Source organism: Bos grunniens, chromosome 3 (genome assembly GCF_055505025.1).
Source record: "Bos grunniens cultivar Pamir isolate PY7600 chromosome 3, Bosgru_T2T1.0, whole genome shotgun sequence".
Taxonomy (NCBI): domain Eukaryota; kingdom Metazoa; phylum Chordata; class Mammalia; order Artiodactyla; family Bovidae; genus Bos; species Bos grunniens.
Window position 1 is genome coordinate 46,354,310 of NC_141167.1, and position 22,913 is coordinate 46,377,222.

Here is a 22,913-nt window from a genome sequence, read left to right on the forward strand (position 1 = left end):
ATTTTGCTGCATCTATTATTGGCTACCTATCACTCAGGAAGGATTCACTTATCTTTCTAATTATGAAAAAATCCTTCAGTCTGTAAATCCACATAATTCCTCATAGACAATGACTAAAACTACCAAAATAATCTTGTACTCATACAGATGCTTCCTCACCATTATAATGAAACAATAGCTTAAAGATCATCTGGATATTACATTACCATCTTCAGATTGATATCTGTGAAATCATAATGATGTAGATTCAAGCTTGATGTATATTTGTCTTTATGACCTACTTTTTTTCAGAAAAAGAATAATATAACAATAATTTCACTGAAAATACTTTGGGGAAAGTTGTTTTCAACACATTTGTTAACTATGTGCCTTTGTGAACTATGTGCCAATTACTAAGCAAAATAATCCTTGAGTTTTTAAGTAATATATCCTAAGACCTTTGCAAAGTGCCAAATTCTAATACTATTCTGATATAATTCTTCCAGCTAATTGCCATAAGTTAATTTCCCAAGCTTGCAATGCCCCCACCAATTAACAGTCAAGAGCAAACCTTCAGGAGCAGCTAAGCCCATTTACTCATATATGTGAATCCTGTACATACACATATACTCACAAAGAGGCACGCATATGCACACATGCATGCATACAACTCATATACATGCTTGTACATACACAGATATATAGACACACAAAGACACATATATTCATACACATTATGTCTCAGCAAAATCCGAAATTACTTCTTCCAATGGAGGCTTGTGATCATTCGCAGTAGTCAAAATCACAAATGTTAAATCTGCAAATGTTTGCAGTTGTTTTTTGGACTAGTGTCTGTTCAGCAAAACTTCTTCTAACGTTACTGAATTTCTTAAGTGTAATTTCTGACTTTTAAGTAAATCACACTGACCATTTTCTCTTTTATTTTGAAATATTAAGGATCTGCAGAATGTAGAAGCTTGAAGAAATCCTATATTGTGATGCTTTTCCACATATTTTATGTTTAATTGGTTATATGTGGTGAGGAAAAGACTAATTCTTAATCTTTTAAAGTATCTAAAGAAAATAACTCGAATGTGATACTAAAGATAATTGAATGAAAACTGAACTCAATTGGTTATGTTCTTTGAAATAATAAATGATAGCTTCATTATTCTTTTTACACTTTTTGGTTGCTCCTTTTAACATTTCATAAAATTTTAACAACTAAACAACTGCATTTTTGGACAGTTCAGGAGCACTTTATTGAAAGTATTTTTTTTGGTAAATAGCTATACTTATTCCTTTTGATAAAAAATGTGAACCCACTACATAATTCTCTTTTGGATTCCTCCCTCCCAAACATAAATAAATGTTTTCACAGTATTTCCACGTTTGAAAACCAAAGTCACTCCTCAAGTGTCTTACTTAAGAGAAACAAAGAAGCCAGAGCATTCTGGAAATGAATAAAGGAAATTGCTTTCAGGAAATTCCTTTACTCTTGTTGTCTAGTCAAAGTATTTTTTTTTTTCATGTGTCTGTGTATTTATGTTCTCTTTGGCTCCTGTAACATACAGAAATTGATGGAGTTGTTCTAATTTTAAAAAGAGAAAGATTAATCGGTAAATGAATGAAGAATCTATATCATCATGATCTTAGGATTTTGACTAAGGGTTTTAGCCTTTTTAACATTAAAAAGAATCTTGCAAGTTCAGTTGTTCTCTGTGACTAAGAGTCATGTCGGGGCAGTTGAAGGAAGTTTAGTAGAGGAAATAGTGATAAAGATGGGAATGAAATGGAGAAAAAAAGGATTATTTGTGCTTAATTCTGGCCACTTTGCAAAACTGTGTTCCACAGACCGAGCTAGTTGAATATATTTATAATCCCGCTTTACTGGCAAAGAAATCAAACCAGCAATGACATGCATACTAAAAATTCAAAAAGAAAACTGTCCAGTAGTGCCCACTCTGCATAACTGTATTTTAACTGCTTAATTTAAAAAATTTTATTTTTCATAATATTAGCTAGAAAAATTATGCATGGGCATATATAAACACTAATCTCTAAAAGATAAAGATTAGAAAATTAATGCTTGAAATCAGGCAGATGGTCATTGAAGAGCTGTCTGGTTATTTTCAAGTAATATATATGTCACATATGTTAAAGTGAAGTCACTCAGTCGTGTCCCACTCTTTGTGACCCCATGGACTGTAACCTACCAGGCTCCTCCATCCATGGGGTTTTCCAGGCAAGAATACTGGAATGGGTAGACATTTCCTTCTCCAGGGGATCTTCCCAACCCAGGGATCAAACCTGGATCTCCCACATTGTAGGGAGATGCTTTAACATCTGAGCCACCAGGGAAGTCGTCTTAAATATGTTAACCTGTATCTGATTTTCAAGCAAACACAGGTAAATTCATTCCTAACTAACCCAGGAGCCTCAATTCACTACCTTTTTCTCTTTTTTCGTACTTTCTAATACTCATAAAAAAGGAATTCACACAGTCAAAAATACAAGAAGAAAACTGAATTATTTCCTTACTTTCACTATATCCACTAGACCCCAGAAAAATTTCACCTAAATTTTAATTAATTTTGTCATAGTAAATATTATTTTTAACAGTTCCAAGCAATGCTTTTTAAAAATGCATGTAATCAAAATGCAGATAGGATCATTATATAATTGTTTTATAAAGGAGAACAGTTAGGACCACTCAGTATAACTGGATGAAGCCTGGCAAGCCATGCATCTGCACCATATTATGAAGAGAATGGCCCAGTTCTCTCATTCCAGGGTTGGAGGACAATTCTTCACACAAAGAACTGCACATACACTCTCTAACCAGACTTTCTCTATCCATAGGGATCCTCCAAAATATGTGGGGTAAATGGCATAAGAAACACTGACTATAATATCTCACCATATAAGAATTCCCCAGGAAATCAGGCAGTACTTGTATATCCTATAGGCTAAAGGAGAAAAAAGTCTATACAAAAAGTTAATCTGCTTCGACAGGAAAAATATCCCACTACTGTAGCCCTCCATAGGAGGCTTTCTCTTGGTGTATGATTCCTTCTGTTACTTAGATCAGATTACAAATGCCTCCCAAAATATATACTAGTAATAATAACAGAGACAGGAGAATTGTTATTTGTTAAAAAATAATAAGCAGTTAACCAGCCAAAAATAAAATATATATGAAGAGTTTAATCTTTAATATATAAATGATCTACATAAATAAATTTGGAGTCAAAACAATTATGATTTATTTAAACCAAAATTCTAACAGCCCAATACTTTTTGATATGTTAGTTTTTCCTCTAAGTGATCTATAGATAATGTCATAGTACCATGAATCTCACACTATGCTAGTGTTAACATCATTGTAGATTAGTGCAAGACACATTCTCCCAGAATCAGTACAGCTTTATAAAATTTGTTTTAGATTATGGTTTGGAATATTAGAAATTACATACTGTGTACTGTATGGTTTCAGTTTATATTCTAAATGCTAAGATCATACTAAAGAAGTAACTTAAGCAACTTTTAAATGTGGTTTTAACAATTGGTTAATTTTATTCTGATTATTTTTATTCCAGTACTGCAAATTTAAACTTATCTTTAAAATTCAGTAAATAACTCTAAGATGGTTATTTTAATTGAATTCCTCATTGCTTCCAAAAAGCTATTAATTTACAATTCTTATCAAGTAAATAGTGGATAAAAGTACCTCCAGTTTAGGATATATGTTTTTCTGCAATTTAAAAAAAGTAATTTTACCATAATCATTAGGGACTCTTTTCAGAAAACTATGATAAACTTCTATTACATCACTAAAGAATGCCATACCATTTTTGCAATAGACCCCGTCCCAGCAAAGCAACATTTTAGACAATGGACAAGAAGATGTTTCTCCTAGTGGCCAATGGAATCCTTATCCTCTTGGGAGGCGGGATGTACCTCCGGACACCATTACTAAAAAGGTAACCAATTTCAAATTAATGACACAAACCATGAACCTTGCATATCCATTGTAATATGTAATCCATATCTTGTGTCTTAACATCATTTCTAACTTTGTGATAAATTTAGGCTAAACACTATCCTACAACAGGGAGTTTGGCTAACTGTAAGTGTGTTGAAAAAAATGAAAAGTGAATATTGCCAAATGTTCAGAGCTGGTAATGAATTTTTATAAACAACATCCTGCCACCTCTCTGAAAATTTATCACCTCTTATTAATGCCTGACACCCACCTTTGAAGTACAAGTGCAGGAAATTGTATAGTGTATACTTTCTGAGCTCTGATTCAGCATCATAGTGTAACCAATTTGTAAACAATGAAATTTGACCACTAAAAGATTGATTCATCACCTGTAAAATCATAGCAACTCATTCATTCTGTCATTCATTCATTAAACACTTAATGAGCAACTGTATGTATGAAGCAGCCCTACTGTGTGTTGAGGTCTTGCTAGATGTTAGGGTGCAAAAATGAATAAGATATAGTGTGGTGTCTTACCTCTAGAACCTGTTAGTCTGGTGAGATAGGCTGAGTGATAAGTAGGTGATTATAATACTTCATGTTAAATCACCATTAAAGGAGTAAAAAGAAAGTGCTAACTGAGAAGATAACTGCAACATATATGAAGGACAAGAGACTAATATTCCAGAATATATTTTTTAAAACTCCTACCAAAAATATGAAAAGATGGATAACACAATACCAAAAGTATGGTAAAAATAAAAGCAATTGGGAGAGTAAATTAATATTAAAACTGAACTTTTTATCAATCAGGAAAAAAGCAAAAAGATGTTATTTTAAACCTACTAGACTATCAAAAATTAAGAAGTATTAAACTGTAAGCTGTTTCCAAGTATAAGAGTAGTGGGCACTCCTTTATACCTCTTGAAAGAGTATAAAACACAATCACATTGACAATAAATTTTCTTATAAAAGCTGAATATGAATATATCCAACATTCCAACAATTGCCCTCCTAAGATATCCTAGCAAAATTCTTGTGTATGTCATTGAAGATACTTGTAAAGCTTACAATGGTAGAAAACTGGATAAATCTGTCTATTACAAAGAATGTGAGAAAGTAAATTCTGTTATTTACACAAAGGAATATTTTGAAGCAATGAACACTTGTTAGCTATAATTAGGAACATGTATAAACTTTAGAAGCATAGTTTGAGTGAGGAACAAGTTTCGGGTGATGGCATACATCAAGAGCAAAAAATAAAGCAAATGTAACTGAATCAGTTAAAAAGAGTTCCATATTTATGTCTCAAAAACAAGTAAAACTAAAATATATTATTTAGGCATAAGTATATGAGTGAGAAAACTTTTTATAAGGGAATGGTTAGCATAAAATTTAGGATTATGGTTGTCTCTAAAGAGATAGGATCTAGGGATAGGATGATCAAGGAGAAAGCTGATAGTAGTAGTAGTAGTATTCTGTTTCTTCAGCTGAATTGTGGTTCTTACACTCTAGTTCTTAAGCTCATGAATGTTCATTTTGTAATTGTGCTTCATAACATATACTCTACACAATTACATACTTTCTTTGTAACTTAAGTGATTTTTTCCATTGATGAATGCTTCAGTGCTTTTTTAAAAATATACATTAAATGTCAAATTATTTTACCCAAAATAATTGTTAATATCCTGGTTTGCAGGTGTTATACATGTTATTAATCTGCCTATTGAGCAATATCCAGCACTGCAGATAAATACAGTCCTGTGAGGATGGAATACAGGGCTGGGAGAGCACCTGGAAAGGACACCTATTTAGTAAAGAAATTGAAGAAAGTTAAGAGAGAAGGAATGGGGTAGGCAGTGGCACCCCACTCCATTACTCTTGCCTGGAAAATCCATGGACAGAGGAGCCTGGTAGGCTGTGTCCATGGGGTCGCTAAGAGTCAGAAGGACTGAGTGACTTCACTTTCACTATTCACTTTCCTGCATTGGAGAAGGAAATGGCAACCCACTCCAGTGTTCTTGCCTGGAGAATCCCAGGGACGGGGGAGCCTGGTGGGCTGCTGTCTATGGGGTCGCACAGAGTCAGACACGACTGAAGCGACTTAGCAGCAGCAGCAAGAGAGAAGGATGGTGTGAAAATAAGGCCAGGAGTATAAGCATAAACCAGACTATGCTGAGCTTTTTCCTGAAAGAAATGGGAAGAAGTGTTTTAAACAGGGGAAAGCCATCATTAAATTTTTACCTGAAGAGCACTTTGACAGGTTTTCTGAGAAAGAATTGGAAAGGAGAAAGATTTGAGGCCATGGAACAATTTACAAAGCTTCTCTTGTAATCCAAGGGAGAGTGGATGGAAGCAATGAGTGGTAGAGAGGAAATGCAAAGACTTGGTATATTCTTAAAAGATAGAGCCAACATGATCTTGTGATTGACTGTACATAGGGCATAAAAGACAGATAATAGTTCTAAGATTGATAACCAGGTTTCTAATTTGTATGAGTCATGATGTGCCATTCACTGAGGTGGGGTGGCAAAACGAGTAACAAGTGGAAGTGGAAGAGAGGAAGGGAGTTTAAGTTTTACTATGTTGATTTAAGACCTCCCTGGAAGGTCAGTGCTTAAGACACCATGCTTCCAAAGCAGGAGGCAGGAGTTCAATCCCTACTCAGGGAATTAAGAGTCTACATACTATGCTGTGCAACAACAAAAAAAAGTTAAAATGTTGATTTGAGGTATCTTCTAGAAAATCTGAGTGGAAATTTTTAGTGGATATTTAGATATATTTTTCAGGAGTTCAGGAGAGAAGTCTTAGTTGATGATACAAATTTACAATCATTAAAACATAAGTCATAACTGAGTCATGAATAAGACAGAAGACACAGAGCTCCACAGAACACCAACATATGACATATTCTTAGAATTACAGAGAAGAAATGGCTAAAGATTTTATCAATATGGTTTTTTCTACCACAAGCTATAGAAAATTTTAGTCTTGAACATTAAAGAAATATTTCGCTAACGTAAGTAGACAAATCTAGGCTGAGCCTCAGATTAATCTTCAGTTAGATCATTGGAAAAGAGCCTGATGCTGGGAAAGACTAAAGGCAAAAGGAAAAGAGGGCAGCAGAGGATGAGATCATTAGATAGCATCACCAATTCAATGGACATGAACTTGAGCAAAACAGTAGAGGACAGAGGAGCCTGGCATGCTGCAGTCCATGGGGTCGCTAACAGTTGGACTTGACAACTGAACAATAAAGATAATTTTAAATACTTGGGGTTTTTCCCCTCTCCACTCTTCCATATTGTTGGCTCTATCCTAAAATTGGTCCCTCTCATAATTATCAGATGGCTACCTATGACAGTTGAAGATAACAAGCTTCCTCTTTCAAGTTTATAAGGAGAGAGAACCAAGTTTTCAGTAGCTGTCTCTTACAAGCAAAGCCTTTCTTCCCTAAATCTCCCAAAAAGCCTCTTTTTACATCTCACTGATCCAAAATAGGTAAGGATTTCTCACCCATAGCAAAATGAATAAAACTATATGATTGGCTTTGACTGGTCATTTGGAGTAGAATAGATGGGGCTTTCCACTCCAATGACAAGTAAAAAGCTGTAGAAGGAAAAAACAAAGAAAAGTGACAGCATCTTGGAACTAAAAAAAAAAAAAAAAATGTTAAAAGAAGGAAGGGTCAACAGTATCACATGGTGCCAAAAAAATCAAGCAAGGTATTACTAAAGACTTTGACTTTAGCAACCAAAAGGTTATTGGTTGTCTTGGCAAGAGTAATTTATTTAATCAATGGAGCTGAATCCATACTAACCAACATTAAGAAATAGAGACAGAAACTTAGAAAACTCAAAAAGCAGTTTCCTTTTAAAAAGAGAGAATTATGGTAGACTCTGGAAGAGGGTATGAGGAAGACAGACGTGATACTTAAGATGGCAAACACCTGATTATATTTAAAGGCTGTTGAGTAATGATTGGTGAAGAGAAAGTTGGAAGATCTCAGAAAAGTAGGAAAATTTACTTCTTTATGAAGAAAGAGGAGAAATTGAAGAAATACCTATCAGAGCCAAGGGATCCTTAAATAACCTGACCAAAGAAAAGAACCATATCACTTACTTGGTTGCAAAGGGCTTCAATAATTTCCCCATAAAAGGAAAAGTTTTATTCATTTATTACTCTAAATGGAATGAATAGGTGTTTACATTATCCATACATACATCCATTTTACACGAAATCTATTTTCAAAGTCCATGTTATTATGTTTAATCATATCAGCAGTACAACTCATGATGATCATTTGCTTGTTTCTCTCCTTGCTTTGAGAATCCCATGCAATTATCTATTGATTAAACATTTGTGAGCTAGTGCCTCTTATTAATAGCTAAATAGTTGTTTAATCTATCTGAAAACTTTATTAATCATTTTGTAAAATAATGTAATATGTCTTTAAACTTTCTGTATGTTTCGTGTGTAAACTCATTTATATCTTCTTCCTACTATCATAAGCATTTTCTGGCCACCCTATATTGTATAGCACTTTTGCCTAAAATCTGAAATTTCAGAACCTAAAATGGGTATGTTTGCTATTACCTCACAGAGTAAAAAGAATGATGATTCTTTTAAATGTTCAATTTTAGTTTTTTATTATATATTAATTGAGGATATCAAGTTAAGATTCTAGTGAGAATCAACCTAAAGAAAAGAAATGAAAATGATTATTAGCCTGGGCTTCCAGATTGACTGAAATAGGTGTGAAAAGGGTACTATTATTATTTGAGGTTATATTTTATTCTGCAATTAATGTTTTTTAAAGTCAGTGTTAGTTTTACAGTTGTCCTGAAACGAGTAGCCATTAGGCTGGATAGGATGAAAGTGTGAAAGTGTTAGTAGCTCAGTCGTGTCCAACTCTTTGCGATCCCATAGACTATAGCCCGCCAGACTCCTCCGTCCAGGGAATTCTCCAGGCAAGAAGTTTGGAGTGAGTAGCCATTCTCTTCTCTAGGGAATCTTTCCAACCCGGGGAATTGAACCCAGGTCTCCTGCATTGCCATTAGATTCTTTACTGTCTGAGCCACCAGGGAAGCCTGAATAGGATGAGAATTAAGAATCAGAAATTAAACTACAAATAGAATGGGAATCAAAGGATATTAATTGGTGAAGTCTTAGCCAGTACCCCATTTGAGTCTTTCACCAAGTCTCTGTAGAAAATTTTTTTCAATCTTATCTCTATGTCAAGAGATATTCCTGTGATGCTTCTACTGTGATAACCCTACTATGTAGCATTAATACTTTGATACTACTGTGATCGGAAACTACTGTGATACTGCAGAGATTCAGTGGGGAATCCATTTTAGAAAGGCTTTGATTGAACCTTTGACTCTCAGTTGTAGCTACTGTAGCTTTTAAACTAATTTTGGTGACATCTATGGAGAAGGCAATGGCACCCCACTCCAGTACTCTTGCCTGGAAAATCCCATGGATGGAGGAGCCTGGTAGGCTGCAGTTCATGGGGTTGCTAAGAGTCGGGCACGACAGGGTGACTTCACTTTCACTTTTCACTTTCATGCATTGGAGAAAGAAATGGCAACCCACTCCAGTGTTCTTGCCTGGAGAATCCGAGGGACGGGGAATCCTGGTGGGCTGCTGTCTTTGGGGTCACACAGAGTTGGACGCGACTGAAGCGACTTAGCAGCATGGCTATGCAGAGCTTCCCTAGTGGCTAATGGTGAAGAATCCACCTGCAGTGCAGGAGCTGCAGGAGACACGGGTTTGATCCCTGGGTCAGAAAGATCCCATGGAGGAGGGCATGACAACCCACTCCAGTATTCCTGCCTGGAGAATCCCATGGACAGAGGAGCCTGGAGTGCTACAGTCCATAAGGTTACAAAGAGCTGGACATGACTGAAGCAACTTATCACGTAAGCATGGCTATGCCTAGCAGTACTCCAAGCATTATAGGAGAACAAATTGTGGGTACCCACCAAGTTGTGGATCCAGAGATTTAGATATATAAAATAAACAAAATATAAAAGAATTTTGCTCCTGCATCCACTGTCTTGTTCTATATATCTGAGAGTGGATAATATATAGCAAAGTGTTGAGGGTGTTAAATCTTAGCCTGCTTTTTAGTGATATAATCATAGGAGGTAGTTTAAATTCTCTCTTGCTATGTCAGTCTCCAAAATCCCAAGTTCTAATATCCATTATTTCAAGTCTGTGAATCACTGCTAGAGGATGTCACAGTGAGGTAAATCTGCCCCACTCCTCGAACTCCGGGCAGTACTACTTTGAGCACTTGGAGGATTAGTTGAAACTTTTGTGGTGACTGAAAACAACAGTGCTCTCAGAAGGAGGGTTTGTATTTTAGTCGTCGTATCACGTCATTGTTTTTACTGCTTCAGTCTATCGAATTATATTGCAGTCACCTTGGGAAGAACTATGAGGTACCATATCAGGCATTGTGCTAAATACTTGAATGTATTTGTTCATCTTATCCTCACAGCAATCATATGAGGTAAGCACTATTATTTTTGTCCACTTTAATGAAAGAAGAAACTGAGTTTAGGCTTTCTCAGTTAGAGACTTGGAGTTTAGGTTAAGTTACTTGCCAAGATCACACACATGCATGCTCAGCCCTGTCCGACTCTTTGTGACCCGATGGATTATAGCTCAACAGGCTCCTCTGTCCATGAGATTTCCCCAGCAAGAACACTGGAGTGGGTTGCCATTTCCTACTCTAGCGGATCTTCCTGACCCAGGGATTGAACTCAGGTCTCCTGCATTGCAGAAGCATTCTTTAAAACAAATGAAACTTAAATTCTTTCCCTTCTTGTAAGAGAAAACCAAGAAACTTTAAAATTTCAGTGATATTAAATCTGAAAGTTTTTAATGTGTAAAGACTAGACATTCAAATCTCTTGCAACATTAGTGACTCTGCCCTCTTTCAAGTGTCTTTTGTTCTAAGTGCATAATGACTTGGCAGTTAGAGTAATAAAGGTGGGTTTCAAGGTCAACATCAGGATGAACATAATTGAAGAAAAAGGTATAAAAATGCAGCTAATTAAGTCTTGGCTCACAGATGAGTTCTGTTGAGCTTGCCCATGGTTTTTCCACATCTACAATGCCTGCTCAACCATTCAGAGCTTCAAGATTTCCAGATGTTCATCATCTCTGAGGCATGCCCAGAAACTCGTTAGAAGAAATTAAAAGAAATTTGAAAGAAATTATGTGGGGTTTACGTTTCCCTTGTGGCTCAGCTGGTAAAGAATCAGCCTGCAGTGTGAGACCTGAGTTCAACCCCTGGGTTGGGAAGATACCCTGGAAAAGGGAAAGGCTATCCACTCCAGTATTCTGGCCTGGAGAATTCCATGGACTGTATAGTCCGTGGAGTCGCAAAGAGTCGGACACGACTGAGCACTTTCACTTTCACTTATGTGAGGTTTGGTTATTTTTGTGTTCTTTTAATCTTTTCTTTCACAGACCCCCAAATCAGAATTTTTGCTTTTCAGATCGTATAATGTATTAATATTAAAATTTATTTAATTTATTAATATTCACTCCTTATTATAATCGTGCCATTTGCATATTTCTTAGTATAATGCATTTTACTTAGTATAATGTATGTTTCTTTATATACTTATTTAGAAAATGTCTAAAATATATTTTGAAAATCTTAAATTGTTTTGCTATTGAATACCATGCAGCCACACCATTGTCTGTGTTTAAAGCAACCAAATCAAATTACCACTGGGATTAATTTTTCACTTGGTAATGAAAATCTGTCTGTTGTAGAATTTTTCACAGGGTAAGAATAGATTTATGTCATTTTTTAAATGAGAAGTAGTTGTTTAAAAAAAAATCAACTTCACTCATACATTTAGTAATTTAAATAAAATCATTTTATTGCTGTGCTATAAAAAATCTTGGGGCTTCCCTAGTAATTCAGATGGTAAAGCATCTGTCTCCTGTAATGCAGGAGACCTGGGTTCAATCCCTGGGTTGGGAAAATACCCTGAAGAAAGAAATGGCAACCCGCTGGTATCCTTGCCTGGAAAATTCCATGGACAGAGGAGCCTGGTAGTCTATCATCCATGGGGTTGCAAAGAGTTGGACATGACTGAGTGAAACACACACATACATACACACACACATAAAAAATCTTAATCTTTAAAGTTGTAGTCATTGAAAAGTAATTTTCTCCAAAACTTTTGCCTTTAAAAGCAAATATTGCTATCAGTAGTCTATATAAATATAGAACTGAAATAAATGCAACTACAGTTCTTGGCTTTTGCAGTTTAACTGAGAGTGGGCAGTGCTGCTGTTGGAATCCTTTATATCAAAGGCAGGGGACAGGAAGTGGGGTAGGGGTGGAGGGTGGATGTAGCTCACTTAAATAGAAATAAAGTCTGGAGTAGATAAGAAAGAGAAATGAAGATTTAAATATTGGAAAACATAGGGATGGCAGTAAGTAGAATAAATTTTGAGGCTATAAGAGAGCAAGACAGATGTGAATGAAGCAGATAGGAAAATCAACTGAGTAAACCTTACATACGAGAGATAGGAGACAGGGAAATAGAAATGCTTCCTATTTCCATCACAAACATAAGAGTCAAGAATATCTGTTCTAGTTTAAAGTAAAATTGAAATTTAAAAAATTCTGAAACTTTAGTGAATGTCAATGCTATAGCTAAACTCTCCTTTTGTACAGAAAGAAATATGTCAAGTAGTGTAAGTTTTGCCTGAGGATTTGTATTGTTTCCCTCCTAAAGCAATACACATTATTAACTGTGAAGAATACCCAGGAGTAATGTCTTGGCTTCATCAGTTCATAAGCAAATGAAAACAATATTCTCTATTATTGTGAGTAATGCCAAGCACAATTCTGGCTTCCTCTTTTCTGATTCTTTCCCAAGCCTCATTTTTCTCCTCTGATAGCAAATTTTGCACTGGTTGGAGTACATTTTTCTTCTGGTAGACTCGGTCATCACAGAAACTCAACAACAGATTGGAATTATTTTATAGAGTCATTTTCAGCCCCAAACATTTGTATAAAGTCGGAAAGGAGATCTTTTGGAGTCAGTTGGTAGGTTAAGGTTCTCCTTGCTTCCTTCAACCATCCTCTTCTCGTCACTCCTACTCATGTTGGTGTCACTTCTACTGAGGTTTCTGGACTTCTAGAAAAAATAGCAGTTGAATACTTTTGCTGTCAGTAAGCTCTGCCACCAAAATGAGAAGAGAGTCAGTGAAAGGGTAGATTGATGAAGTCATACAATTATAGATTTCTTTAATTATTAAAACAAAATAAAAAAAATTTAGACCTATCTGTTGTCCCCAGAGTAACATTTCTTACACAGATATATTCAGAATTTTTCTCTTGACCAAAAGCCACTTTTTCCCAGGAGCTTAAGTTTAAAAAGGAAAGTGGAACCATGGGAAAATACCAAATGTGTCCGAATGAAAAAGAACCTCTATTCCTAACAGAACTTTGAATATGGCTCTCTAGATCTATGGTGACACAACTCTACTTTTCTTGGAGTTTGGGTTTTCAGAAATAATCTAGAACTGAATATCTGTGTGAATAGTATGTATTCATGCCTTAATTTCACACGTCAGTTAAAAAAGGTGTTTTAAGCAACAGTTCCAAACACATCAGTTGCCTGAAGGGCTGTCATAATTATCACAGATTAGGAAGGGTTAAGAACAGAAGTTGGAGAAGGCAATGGCACCCCACTCCAGTATTCTTGCCTGGAAAATCCCATGGACAGAGGAGCCTAGTAGGCTGCAGTCTATGGGGTCGCTAAGAGTCAGGCACAAGTGAGCGACTTCACTTTCACTTTTCACTTGCATGCATTGGAGAAGGAAATGGCAACCCACTCCAGTGTTCTTGCCTGGAGAATCCCAGGGACAGAGGAGCCTAGTGGGCTGCCATCTATGGGGTCACACAGAGTCAGACATGACTGAGACGACGCAGCAGCAGCAGCAAAATAGAAGTAAGTAGGTAAAAATTATATCTTATGAGACTTTTGTGGTTAAGGATCAACTATTGATGATATTTTTAGGCATCCACCAAACACCAGACGGCTCAGTGGAAATGTAGAAAAGGCAGATTTGATCCCTGGGTCGGAATGATCCCCTGGAGGAGAAAAATGACAACCCACTCCAGTATTCTTGCCAGGAAAATACCATGGAGCAAGGAGCCTGGTGGGCCATAGTCCATGGGGTTGCAGAGAGTTGGACATGCCTGAGTGACTGAGCATACATCAAACACCTATTGAGAGCTCATTGAAATTCTTGAGGCTTATATTTAGTGACTATTTATTAAGAAATATCCACTAATTTCCCCTCCCTAACAAATGTATGCTTCTGTCTCTATTAGATTAGCCTCAGCATGGTCTTTATGGAATAAATATATTATTGTTCTAGAATAGGATAAAAATGCACTGTTTAAAGTTCTATAAATTAAAATATGTCAAATAATCCAAAGAATGATTATAAGAATTATAAACTAAGAGTTCAAATTTAGCCTTGAGAATTTTAAACTGCACTTCTTTCAGGCTACCAGGATCAGAACTATTATTCAGATGAACTGAATGTACCCTTTTTAAAAAAAGGTCATTAATTATCATGTTACCTGTTCTAGTGAGTCTATGCAGCCATGCCTTTTGCTATACTAGAGGAGTAATAATGAATATATCCAGTTAGATTCAAGTCTCCCTATAATTGGTAATTATTTATGTGAGAGAGAAAAGGCTGAAAATATATAAAGACTTCCTTGCTAAATGAGAATTAATTGCCAAAGCAAGAGTACATGGCTGGTAGGAAGTCAAAATTTCCATGAAAATGGGATCCTTCAAAGGCAGTTCCATACACTTAGTAGCTGAATCAGGAAGAAAAGTTTGAAGAAATCAATGAAATAATATCCTCTATTTAATGATCCATTTCCTATACTTCTTTTGTAAATCTGAACAGTCAGGATGATGTATTTTAATCAGTTGACTTTAGTATTATTTCAGTCATAGGTATATTTAAAACCTATTCTACTTCTATTATGCAATTAAATTTGTTCTCAAAAATAATGCACAGAGGAAGTTGTAGAAATGTCAATGGAAAATTTCTCGTCTAACTTACAGGAACAGTGACAGGTGAATAAAGTATTGTTAGTTCCACAGTTGTTTTTGTATTAGACTTTCTTACTTAATACAGCATTAATTCTTTAACTTGTAAAGCATATTGCTTTATCTCCTAATGCCAGTGCAAAAAATATAGCTGTATCCAATAGTAAGGGACATCACTGTCATAAAATCTGGAGATTGTTCTCATCCAGACTGATTCTAAATTATTTCCTTAATAAAAGTGAAAGCCCAAAGAGTGTCTATCAAATGGTTCTTAAATGAGAGGTAAAAAAATTTGTCACAGATTAAAGCAATAGAAACAGTGGCAGATTAAACTACTTATTTCATCAGTTCATAACATTTGTTCCTTAAAACAAACAAATAGTTGACTTCAGAAAATGGAGATAACAATATTTATACTATCTTCATTTCCGAAGAAATTTAAGAGCAAAAAGAAAATGTGAATTTGATCCATTGTAATGAAAATGTCTGTGACTGAATATGTAGTTTGAAGGCCTAAACAATATGAAAACCGGCAGATGACTAAGGATTGCTGCCAAATAGAGACTATCAAAGTGATAAGATTCCATTTCGTGTCATTTGATTTTTATATGATTACTCCACTACCTATCAGTACAGTTCAGTCATTCAGTCGTGTCCAACTCTTTGAGACCCCATGGACTGCAGCACACCAGGCCTCCCTGTCCATCACCAACTCCCGGAGTTTACTCAAACTTATGTCCATTGACTCGGTGATGCAATCCAACCACCTCATCCTCTGTTGTCCCCTTCTCCTCTCACCTTCAATCTTTACCAGTATCAGGGTCTTTTCAAATGAGTCAGCTCTTTGCCATCAGGTGGCCAAAGTATTGGAGTTTCAGCTTCAACATCAGTCCTTCCAATGAATATTCAGGGCTGATTTCCTTTAGGATGGACTGGTTGGATCTCCTTGCAGTCCAAGGGACTCTCAAGAGTCTTCTCCAACACCGCAGTTCAAAAGCATCAATTCTTCAGCACTCAGCTTTCTTTATGGTCCAACTCTCTCATCCACACATGACTACTGGAAAAACCATAGCCTTGACTAGACAGACTTTTGTTGGCAAAGTAATGTCTGCTTTTTATATGCTGTCTAGGTTGTTCATAACTTTCCTTCCAAGGAGTAAGCGTCTTTTAATTTCATGGCTGCAGTCACCATCTGCAGTGATTTTAGAGCCCCAAAGAATAAAGTTTGCCACTGTTTGCACTGTTTCTCCACCTATTTGATATGAAGTGATGGGACCGGATACCATGATCTTAGTTTTCTGAATGTTGAGCTTTAAGCCAACTTTTTCACTCTCCTCTTTCACTTTCATCAAGAGGCTCTTCAGTTGTTCTTCACTTTCTGCCATAAGGGTAGTGTCATCTGCATGTCTGAGGTTATTGATATTTCTCCCAGCAGTCTTGATTCCAACTTGTGCTTCATCCAGCCCAGTGTTTCCCATGATGTACTCTGCATATAAGTTAAATAAGCAGGTTAAACAAGGCTGACAGTATATAGCCTTGAAGTACTCCTTTTCCTATTTGGAACCAGTCTGTTGGTCCATGTCCAGATCTAACTGTTGCTTCCTGACCTTCATACAGGTTTCTCAAGAGGCAGGTCAGGTGGTCTGGTATTCCCATCTCTTGAAGAATTTTCCACAGTTTATTGTGATCCACACAGTCAAAGGCTTTGGCATACTCAATAAAGCAGAAGTAGATGTTTTCCTGGAACCCTCTTGCTTTTTCGATGATCCAGTGGATGTTGGCAATTTGATCTCTGGTTCCTCTGCCTTTTCTAAAACCAGCTTGAACTTCTGGAAGTTCACAGTTCACGTATTGCTGAAGCCTGGCTTGGAGAATTTTGAGCATTACTTTACTAGCATGTGAGATGAGTACAATTGTGCGGTAGTTTGAGCATTCTTTGGCATTGCTTTTCTTTGGGACTGGAATGAAAACTGACCTTTTCCAGTCCTGTGGCCACTGCTGAGTTTTCCAAATTTGCTGAGTTTTCCAAATTGAGTGCAGCACTTTTGCAACATCATCTTTTAGGATTTGAAATAGCTCAGCTGGAATTACATCACCTCCACTAGCTTTGTTCGTAGTGATGCTTCCTAAGGTTCACTTGACTTCGCACTCTAGGATGTCAAACTCTAAGTGAGTGATCACACCATTGTGGTTATTCGGTCATTAAGATCTTTTTGTACAGTTCTTCTGTGTATTCTTGCCACCTCTTCTTAATATCTTGTTTCTGTTAGGTCCATTCTGTTAGGTCCACCACCTATAGGTTTCTAAACACCTTAAGGGTGAAATAAATGATTATCAAACTTTTACTGTTATTGCTAACATCTTCCTGTTCATTCAGTTCAGTTCAGTTCAGTTCAGTCGCTCAGTCGTATCCATTTCTTTGTGACCCCATGAATTGCAGCACGCCAGGCCTCCCTGTCCATCACCAACTCCTGGAGTTCACCCAAACTCATGTCCATGGAGTCGGTGACGCCATCCAGCCATCTCATCCTCTGTCCTCCCCTTCTCCTCCTGCCTCCAATGCCTCCCAGCATCAGAGTCTTTTCCAATGAGTCAGCTCTTCACATGAGGTGGCGAAAGTATTGGAGTTTCTGCTTCAGCCTCAGTCCTTTCAAAGAACACCCAAGACTGATTTCCTTTAGGATGGACTGGTTGGATCTCCTTGCAGTCCAAGGGACTCTCAAGAGTCTTCTCCAACACCACAGTTCAAAAGCATCAATTCTTCGGCGCTCAGCCTTCTTCACAGTCCAACTCTCACATCCATACATGACCACTGGAAAAACCATAGCCTTGACTAGACGGACCTTTGTTGGCAAAGTAATGTCTCTGCTTTTGAATATGCTATCTAGGTTGGTCATAACTTTCCTTCCAAGGAGTAAGCGTCTTTTAATTTCATGGCTGCAGTCACCATCTGCAGTGATTTTGGAGCCCCCCAAAATAAAGTCTGACACTGTTTCCACTGTTTCCCCATCTATTTCCCATGAAGTGATGGGACCAGATGCCATGATCTTAGATTCCTGAATGTTGAGCTTTAAGCCAACTTTTTCGCTCTCCACTTTCACTTTCATCAAGAGGCTTTTTAGTTCCTCTTCACTTTCTGCCATAAGAGTGGTGTCATCTGCATATCCGAGGTTATTGATATTTCTCCTGGCAATCTTGATTCCAGCTTGTTCTTCTTCCAGCCCAGCATTTCTCATGATGTACTCTGCATATAAGTTAAATAAGCAGGGTGACAATACACAGCTTTAATGTACTCCTTTTCCTATTTGGAACCAGTCTGTTATTCCATGTCCAGTTCTAACTGTTGCTTCCTGACCTGCATATAGGTTTCTCAAGATCAGGCATGTAAAATTCAACATCATCATAGAACAAATTGTCGGTGGAAAGTGTTGACTTAGCTCTAATTTCATCACTTTTACTATCATGGATCCTCTTTTTTTTTCACTGTGGTTAATAATTTTCAATTACAGAGCTGTGTTTTGTAAGTTGACCTTTAATCATAGAAGAATATGCTTATAGAGATTCAATAAGCCACAAATGACTGCCTGCCCATATCAGTCAGCTGCCATCCTAAGGCTTGTGAACTGAAAGGAAAGGCCCTATCGCCTCTCCTTTGAAGTACTGGAGTATACCACCAGTATTTGAGTCTAAAAATTTAAGATCAGCAAATTTTAATCCTCCACGTAATACTGCATTGTGTCAGCAGAATGCACTGTTACCATGTCCTGGGGGCAAGAAAAACAACCTCCTGCCACCTCTCTTTCAACCTTCAGGGCTCCCTTCCATGACTTTATACAAGTTTGTCCTCTAACGCCCAAATGGGAGAACATAGATTTTTGACATCAAAATTACCCCTAGCTGTACACAAATAAATTAAGAAGATAGTTTGGTTATCATAATCATGAAATAGTATCTACTGTATATATTAAGCATGGTACTAAGGTGCTTGACATAAATGTACTCATCTTCACAATAACCTTATTCTGCTTCCTTTGATATGATCACATGATTTTTCTTCTGTAGCCATTAATATAATGCACTGGTTGATTTTCAAATATTGAGTGAGCTTTTTATTATTCAAATAAACTCCAGTTAGTCATGATGTTTAATTCTTTCTATATATTGCTGAATTCTATTTTGTCATTGTTTTGTTATGGATTTTTTGCATCTGTATTCTAAAGATATTGATCTATAGTTTTCTTTTTCTTTCTTCCTTTCTTTTTTCTTTCTGCTTTTTGTTTGTTGTACTGTCGTTTTGTGGTTTTGTTCATAAAATGGGAAGCTTTTCCTCCTCTTCTATTATCTGGAAATTAATGCATAGAATTACTGTTAACTCTTATTTAAACATTTGATAGAATAAATAAGATTCATCACATAACATTATCCAGTATAACGATCTGGGCCTAGAGAATTTTTTACTGGGAATTTTTAAATTACCGATGCTAACCTTGATTGTTTCAGGGCTATTCAAATTATCTAATCCATATTGTGTGAGTTATGGTAGTTCATTTTTTTTAAGAAAGTGGAATGATCCTAAGGGATGAGATGGGGAGGGAGGTGGAATGGAGGTTCAGGATGGGGAACACATGTACACCTATGGCTGATTCATGTGAACGTAAGGCAAAAACCACCACGACATTGTAAAGTAATTAGTCTCCAATTTAAAAAAATTTTTTTAAGTGTAGACATTTTAAAAAAAAGAAAGTGGCCCATTTCAAATTTTTTGTAGAGTTATTAGTAGTGTTACTATATTATCCTCATGAAATCTGCAGTCTGTAGTGATATCCCCTTTTTCTTGATTTTGATAATTTGTCTTTTTTTTTTCTTTTTCAGTCTTGCTAGATGTATGTCGATTTTATTGATCTTTTAAAAACAGCTATTTATTTTATTTTGTAGTTAATTTTAAGTTCCATTAATTTCTACACTTTTAATATTTCCTTCTGCTGGCTATTTTTCTAAGCTATTGAGGTAGTATCTCAATTATGGACTTAAGGTGTTTTCTTTTCTAGTATATGCACTTTAGCTTTGTTTTATGAATTTTCATTTACATTCAGTTCAATATTTTATTTCCCCTGAGACTTCTTTGATCCATGAGTTATTTAGAACTACATTTTTAGCTCCCAAGTGTTTAAATATTTTCTTTTTATCTTTCTATCATTCATTCCTAGTTTGATTTATTGTGATTGGAGAAAATATTTTGTGTAATTTCAGCTCTTTTAAATTTGTTGCAATTTGTTTTCCAAATCAGGATATAGTCTATCTCAGTGAATATACTGTGGGAACTTGAAAAGAATGTGTATCGTGCTCCTATCAGCTAGAATGTTCTATAAGTGATGATTAGATCTGGTTGGTTGATGTATTGTTGAATTTTTCTTTTTCTTCATAATTTTCAGTCTAGTTCTTCTATCAATTGTTGAGAGGAGCATGTTGAAATCTCCAACTGTAGCAGTCAGTTCAGTTCAGTCACTCAGTCATGTCCGACTCTTTGCAGCCCCATGAACTGCAGCACACCAGGCCTCCCTGTCCGTCACCAACTCCTGGAGTTTACCCAAACTCATGTCCACTGAGTCGGTGATGCCATCCAACCATCTCATTCTCTGTCATCCCCTTCTCTTCTTGCCCTCAATCTTTCCCAGCACCAGGGTCTTTCCAAATAAGTCAGCTCTTCGCATCAGGTGGCCAAAGTATTGGAGTTTCTGCTTCAACATCAGTCCTTCCAGTGAATACCCAGGACTGATCTCCTTTAGGATGGACTGGTTGGATCTCCTTGCAGTCCAGGGGACTCTCAAGAGTCTTCTCCAACACCACAGTTTAAAGGCATCAATTCTTCGGTGCTCAGCTTTCTTCACAGTCCAACTCTCACATCCATACATGACCACTGGAAAAACCATAGCCTTGACTAGACGGACCTTTGTTGGCAAAGTAATGTCTCTGCTTTTCCGTATACTATCTAGGTTGGTCATAACTTTTCTTCCAAGGAGTAAATGTCTTTTAATTTCATGGCTGCAGTCACCATCTGCAGTGATTTTGGAGCCCCCCAAAATAAAGTCTGACACTGTTTCCACTGTTTCCCCATCAGTTTGCCATTAAGTGATGGGACCAGATGCCATGATCTTCATTTTATGAATGTTGAGTTTTAAGCCAACTTTTTCACTCTCCTCTTTCACGTTCATCAAGAGGCTTTTTAGTTCCTCTTCACTTTCTGCCATAAGGGTGGTGTCATCTGCATATCTGAGGTGATTGATATTTCTCCCGGCAATTTTGATTCCAGCTTGTGCTTCTTCCAGCCCAGCATTTCTCATGATGTACTCTGCATAGAAGTTAAATAAGCATGGTGACAATATACAGCCTTGACGTACTCCTTTTCCTATTTGGAACCAGTCTGTTATTCCATGTCCAGTTCTAACTGTTGCTTCCTGAGCTGCATACAAATTTCTCAAGAGGCAGGTCAGGTGGTCTGGTATTCCCATCTCTTTCAGATAATACCATAATTTTACTTCATCATCAAACATAATTTTGAAAATTCAAGAAGAGAAAGAAAGCTCATTTTATTTACCCATATATTTGCTTGTCATGTTCTTTCTCCTTTCCTAATGTTTCAGGTTTCTTCTTTCATCATTTTTTTGTTTAGAAAATTCCTTTAACCATTTTTAGGATAAATCTAGTGGTGACAAATTCTCATTTTCCTCATCTGAGAATATTTCAGTTTTTCTTTGATTGCTGAAGAATATTTTTCAAGAGTATAGGATGTTGAGTTGACAGTTCTTTTTCTTCAGTACTTGAAAAATATTGTGGCACTTTCTTCTGTCCTTCATGGTCTTTGATGAGATATCCAGTGTAATTCAAATTGTTTTTCCTCTATGGGTAAGAATGTCATGTTTCTCAAGCTGCTTTTGAGATATTTTTCTTTCTCTTTAGTTTTCAGAAGTTTAATTATGATGTGAATGTGCATGGATTTCTTTGTGTTTACCCTGTATGGGATTTCTCTTAAATCTATAGGACTATCTGCTTCTTAAATCTATAAGACTTTCCTTTTGCCAAATTTCAGAATTGTTCTGCCATTATTTCTTTTAATTTTTCAGCCTGACTTCTTTCTCATCTGTTTTGACAATATTACTGTTGGAACCTTTGATTGAGTCTCTGGGACTCTGTTCATTTTTTTTCTTAGTGTGTTTTCTCTTTGTTACAGACTGGATAATTTCTACCATCCTTTCAGTTTTTTTTTTTTTTTTCTCTTTGTTCTCTATATTATGATGTTAAGCCCATACATGGAGCTTTTCAGTTATTATATTTTCTAACTGTAAAATTTCCGTGTGTTTCTTCTTTACATTTTCTGTTTCTTAACTAAGACATTATATTTCTTTGGTGGGTTTCTGTTCTTTTATTTCTTTCAAGCATGTATGTAATTAATCACTGAAGCATTCTTATTGTTGTCATAAAAATCTTTTCAGTTAGTTCTAATTTCTGTCATCTCAGTGTTAGTATCTATTGTTGGTGTTATTTTTTTTTTTTTTTTCATTGTTTGAGATCTTCCTTGTTCTTGGTATGGTTAAAACCTAGACATTTTCATACTATGTTACTAAACTCTGAATTATATTTAAATCATCTGTTGCAGCTGGTCTTTTCTGACACCACACCTGTTGCCTCATTTTGGCCAAGTTGGGGCACAAGTCCAATTTTTTCACTTAGAATCCAGTGACACCTGAGGCAAAGTCTCCTCATTTTTGTTACAGGATTGAAGTTCCATCTCCCAGAAGGTCTCCACTGATACCTAAGTGAGAGTAGCCTCA

General features: G+C 36.4%; 1 protein-coding gene across 1 annotated transcript in view; it reads left to right on the forward strand.

The window, feature by feature from the left end:
* LRRC7 (leucine rich repeat containing 7) overlaps window positions 1–22,913 on the forward strand; it is a 602,937-nt gene that overhangs the window by 517,514 nt on the left and 62,510 nt on the right. Inside the window, exon 23 of the mRNA XM_086390542.1 lies at window positions 3,843–3,962. Within this exon, the coding sequence (XP_086246668.1) occupies window positions 3,843–3,962 (120 nt within the window). The remainder of the gene's footprint in view (window positions 1–3,842; window positions 3,963–22,913) is intronic.